Genomic DNA, 5,411 nt, shown 5'->3' with positions numbered 1-5,411 from the left:
GGATTCATGTTCACTACTGAATTATTGACCAATAATTTGTCAGCCTAATGGAAATTAATTCTCGTAAACCGATCTTAACTAGGCCAAGTGAATTGCCACGTTTCTTTGTTTTTTAATGATTATTGACCTAGCGTTATGGTTGTACGGTACGGTAGCCTACGTAACAATTGTGTAAGGTAACATCGCGAATTTATTTATTCAGTGCGTCATTGGCCAACCTGTGGAACTTGTGTACCGTACAGTGGATTGAGAACTGTTTGTCAACAAATTTGGTACGTTTATCAGTTCGACTGTTATGCTTGCTGAATTGTGACTAGTGTCTTATGTTGTGTTATTTCTTGACAGAAAAACCGTATAAACTTCATTGCTGCGAAGCAGTCATTGGAAACCGAGTGATTTCTTCAAGTTGGCGTGCTTTAACAGTTGCTCAGTCCTGCCGGGTGGATTAGGAAAATCGTGACGTCACCGGCGCAATTAACTACCGCACCTGTTGTGTTCGCGTCGCACACAACATCGTTTTTCAAATTTGGCATCAAAGCTTGACCATCTTTGAACTGAAGCTGATTTCGTCAATCGAACCGAACTGCTGATCTTCACCAACCTGACGATCAAATTTGCGTTTACTTACCTAGTTCCCATCAGTGTTACGTGACATCTCTCATTTGCTGAAGTTAGCTTATGCTGTTACGAAGCGGATTTGCATACACAGCTATGGATTCCAAAGCCGAAGCTATTCAACAAGCAGCTGATACTTTGAGAGACAGCTACAAGCGTGGTGAACAACTGATGAGCAAACGTGAAAACCTCACAGAAGTGCAGACTATCCTGTTAGAAATTGACAAAAATTATGCCTCTTTAATGGCGCTTTGTGTCGATGTCCCTGAGAATGAACAAATTCCAGGAGGCCTTTCAACTAAACGAGATTACATTCAAGGTAAAGAAGAATTTGCTGATAGAGTCAAACAGTGGTTCTCGGAATGCGAGAGGACAGACACTAAAACTCCTCCACTACGCTCACATCACTCGTCCTTGCGTACTCATTCCCATCGCTCCAAATCCGGAAGCATTCGGTCATCGAGTACAATGTATAGTTTGCGTCAACGTGAAGCACATGCCAAATTGGAACTAGCTCGTTTGACAAAAGAACAGAATGATGCCAGGCGACGAGAGGAAGAAGAACTAGTTCGCATGGAACAAGAGAAAGCTCGGTTGGAGCAGGATAAAGCTCGCTTTGAACGTGAGAGAGCCGAAGCTGAAGACCTGCGTCAAATTAAAGCTGCTGAAACTGAAGCCGCACTCTGGCAAGATGATTCTTCTTCGGTTATCAATATTGGATCAATGACACCCGTACGATTGCCACAGCAAACCTTCACTCACAAAGACACACACCTGGAACCTCTGCGTCACGGTGATGAGCGGCACAAACAAGAACCAACTGCAACATCTGCAAGAATGCCAGACCAAAAGGTAAATTACCCTTGTTATTATACTAGCCGACAACCTGATCTTTCAGAACGACTTCTACCTAAACCAGATGTTAAGAAATTCTTTGGTGACCCGCTCGATTTCTGGGCTTTCTGGCACCGTTTTAAGTCCCATATTTCTGATTGGTTGACACCCGACAGGAAGATGTCTTACCTCATGCAGCACTGCTGTGATGCAGTCTGTGAACAAATAAGGCACCTTGCCGACAGCAGCGAAGGTCACAACTGCTATGATGAAGCGTGGGAAGAATTGAAACGGAGGTATGGCCAACCACACGTTATTGCGCATGCTTGTGAGGAACGCTTGAGAGCTGTTACCAGAATTTCTCACCACGAACCCGAACAATTGGAGAAGTTGTCCGTCCTGTTAAAAAGATGTTGTTCATCATTGAGCTCAAACACCGAAGCTTCGAACTTGGATACCGTGCAGTTTATCACCTGCCTTGCGAATAAGCTGCCAGTGTCTTTGAAAGAAAAGTGGGTAATTGAAGCTCTGAAAATCAATGATGACACTGGAAAAGTGGCTGGATTCCAACACTTTGCTGACTTCATAACGAACGAATCTAGGATTGCCAATTCAATCTATGGTGTGAAACTCTTTTCATCAAATGTCGACAAACTTAACAAGCCTGACACCAAAGGGAAACAAAAGGCTTCACTGTTTAACGTAGTGACAAAACCTACTGAACGATCCGGACAGCTCCGCATTGGCAACAAGCGACTCATACAATGTATCCTGTGCGATAATACACATTATTTGCAACACTGCAAAGAGTTCAAAGCCAAATCCGTCACTGAACGTGAGCAATTTGTAAGGAACAACAAATTGTGCTTAAACTGTCTTGGACCAGATCACATACGTGCCGACTGCAGAAGCCGAGGTAAATGCACTGAATGCGGAAGCTCATCACATCATTCTCTTTTACATCGGTATCTGGTCACAACTGGAGAACAAATCCAGAGACGACACCCTAATCCCATTGCTAATAGAAGAAATGATAGCCAGCCAGATGATCCCGTAAGAAGACCATCAGAAAGGAACACAAATAAAGTTGTAGAAACCTTCCATTCCAGAACAAGCAACTCGGCAACTTACTTGGACATCGTTCCCGTACGTGTGACAGGAGAAGGAAAGGTAATACATACTTATGCTCTCCTAGATTCTGGTTCAAACCGCACCTTTTGTGAACAAAAACTTGTAGAGATGCTTGAACTGAAACCTGAGCCATCTGGTGACTTCCAGGTGCAAACACTGTCTTCGAGTGGACCATATTCCTTCAGTTCTTCAACTGTAGCGTTGAAAGTTCTACCAGTAGTTGGCGGCGAAGTGCAAGAACTGACAGATGTGATCGTCGTTGACAAGATACCTACCAAGCCAACTCCAGCGCCTTCTCCGGAGTATCTGCAAACGCACAAGCACCTCCAAGGCATTGACTTGAAGCAACTGGACCATGGTACAGTTACACTGTTGATCGGAAATGATCATGCTGTCGCCCACCGATGCATTGAAAACCGCTTTGCACCTAACCGGAAGCAAGGACCTGATGCAGTCAGGACACCCTTAGGCTGGTTGCTTAGAGGTACTCGACCAAAAGAGACAGGTGTAGGCAATGTCGGTGCTGAATCTGACATTTCAAATTTTCTTGTCCGTGACACGAAGCAGAGCCCTGCTGACCAAGCATCAAGGGGCATGACGGCCAAAGCCTTGATGCATTCTGGGATGTGGCTCAATGGCCCAGATTTTCTGAGGAAACCCCCAGAAGAATGGCCCAACCAAACCGCTCAGCAACCACAATCTGAAGATATCTTTGCTGCTTACAAACCAAAGAGGAAAATCGAAACCTTTACTGCTTCTACGACTGAAAGCCAAGGAACAAACAGGCTAATCTCCTACTTCTCATCTCCGCGCCGACTGAAACTATCAGTAGCTTGGTTCCTGAGATTCAAATCGTACTTACTGATGCGCATGAAGAAAGAAACCCAGATTACACTGAAAGGACCAATCAGTGTGCCAGAACTTGATGAGGCAGAAATTGAGTTAATCAAATACGAGCAGCGTCAGAGTTTTCCAGCCTGGATCAAATCTCTATCCAAAGGAAAACATCCAAACATGCCCAAAGCCAAGAGGATCCCACTCGAAAAACTCAGCCCTGTCCTAATGAAAGATGTTCTACGTGTTGGCGGAAGAATCGACAGATCCGACTTACCGTTCGAAATGCGACATCCTGCTATCATAGCTCCAGAGCGCCACTTAACGGACTTGATAATTGAACATTGTCATACCAACGAATCGAAGCACATGGGTGAAAGCCATACACTGAACAATATTAACCGAAAATACTGGATAGTTAATGCCAAAGTTGCGGTTAAAAGGGTACTTGCAAGATGCCTGCCTTGCCGACGAAGGACCGCAAAACCTAGACAACAGCTCATGGCAGAACTGCCAGAAGCAAGGTTACAAATGTCACAGCCACCATTCTCACACACTGGCGTTGACTTTTTTGGGCCGCTAAATGTCCGAAACAGACGAAGTGACATTAAGAGATACGGCTGCCTTTTTACATGTCTCACAACTAGAGCCATTCACTTGGAGGTGGCACCAGACCTGACAACTGGCGCATTCATAAATGCCTTGCGGCGCTTCGTAGCACGCAGAGGCCCCATCAAGAAAATCTTCTCTGACAATGGAACCAACTTTGTGGGTTGTGAAAGAATCTTGAAGCAAGCCATCGATGAGTGGAATCAGAACCAGATCCACCAGAGCCTTCGACAACAAGGAATAGAATGGTCATTCAACCCCCCAACAGCCAGCCATATGGGTGGAGCCTGGGAGAGAATGATTCGCACAGTACGTCAAATTCTTATGAACATCTTACCAAAACAACCACTCGATGATGACACATTGCACACGTTACTTCTTGAAGTGGAAGACATCGTCAATTCAAGACCACTCACCGATGTGAAACTGGAAGTTGATGGCGACTTACCCCTGACACCTAACCACTTGTTGAAGTTGAATTCTTCATCGAATTTACCGCCAATGTTAAGCTGCGACAGAGATGGCTACCGACCAAGTGATCGATACCGCCATGTGCAGTTTCTGGCAGACACCTTTTGGAAGCAGTGGGTTAAGGAATACCCACGATCTGTGATGTCAAGAGCAAAGTGGCTTCACAGAAAGGAGAATATCCGAAGAGGAGACATCGTCCTTTTGATTGATGACTCTGCTCCCAGACAACGATGGCCACTAGGCAGAGTAATTGAAACATTTCCTGATCGTCACGGCGTTGTTCGTTCCGTAGAAGTGAAGACTGCAACCGGATCTCTGAAGAGACCAATATCCAAACTTTGTGTAATTGTCCAAAGAGAAGAAGATGATCCAGATGAAGATGAGACACCAATAGACACCGTTGAGATTTTGCTGGAAGATCAGAGCGATGAGGAAGAGACTGAACTGTTACATGACAATAGACTGTTGAAAAACTTTTATTCATGAAAAGAACGAGCCAGTTTGGCCCTTCTTTGGCCCGGGAGTGTTAGATTTTCAACAGGTCCTTGAAAGGCCTGCCTTTCGTTTTACTGCATTACTCCCGTTAATTTGTGTATTCGCCACCTAGCGTCGTTTCCCCTTCATTGTTATGTTATCGCTCTTTGCAAATGGCAACACTCACCACGAGATTGTCTATGGAACTTTCGAGACGTTTTCGTTTTTGCTGCTAGTTTGCCAGCTAGCCGAACTTGTTAGTTACTGTAGTTTGTGACTGAAAGTTGATTGATTGATGTTTATGCTTTGTTAGCTGCTTCTCTGTTATGTATTTCTACAGGACTTAAGTTTGACAACTGCTATGGTACAGTAATACTTATTTGCGTGTAGGCTGAATTCCATATTTGCAGCTTGCTATCTCTCAAAGTTCAACTTACTGGTGA

General features: G+C 44.6%; 1 protein-coding gene across 1 annotated transcript; it reads left to right on the top strand.

Moving 5' to 3' along the window:
• Window positions 1-711: 711 nt before the first annotated feature.
• LOC145771024 (uncharacterized) lies at window positions 712-4,980 on the top strand. Its single transcript, XM_082582764.1, has one exon. The coding sequence runs from the start codon at window positions 712-714 to the stop codon at window positions 4,978-4,980; it is 4,269 nt and encodes a 1,422-aa protein (XP_082438890.1).
• The last annotated feature ends 431 nt before the right edge of the window (window positions 4,981-5,411 follow it).

Source organism: Aplidium turbinatum, chromosome 5 (genome assembly GCF_918807975.1).
Source record: "Aplidium turbinatum chromosome 5, kaAplTurb1.1, whole genome shotgun sequence".
Taxonomy (NCBI): Eukaryota; Metazoa; Chordata; class Ascidiacea; order Aplousobranchia; family Polyclinidae; genus Aplidium; species Aplidium turbinatum.
Note: the sequence above shows the minus strand (reverse complement) of the source record. Positions and strands in the feature narration are given on the sequence as shown.

What these genes read in the sequence shown, in the direction of transcription:
- LOC145771024 (XM_082582764.1), top strand. Translation starts at nt 712, where the DNA reads ATGGATTCCAAAGCCGAAGCTATTCAACAAGCAGCTGATACTTTGAGA.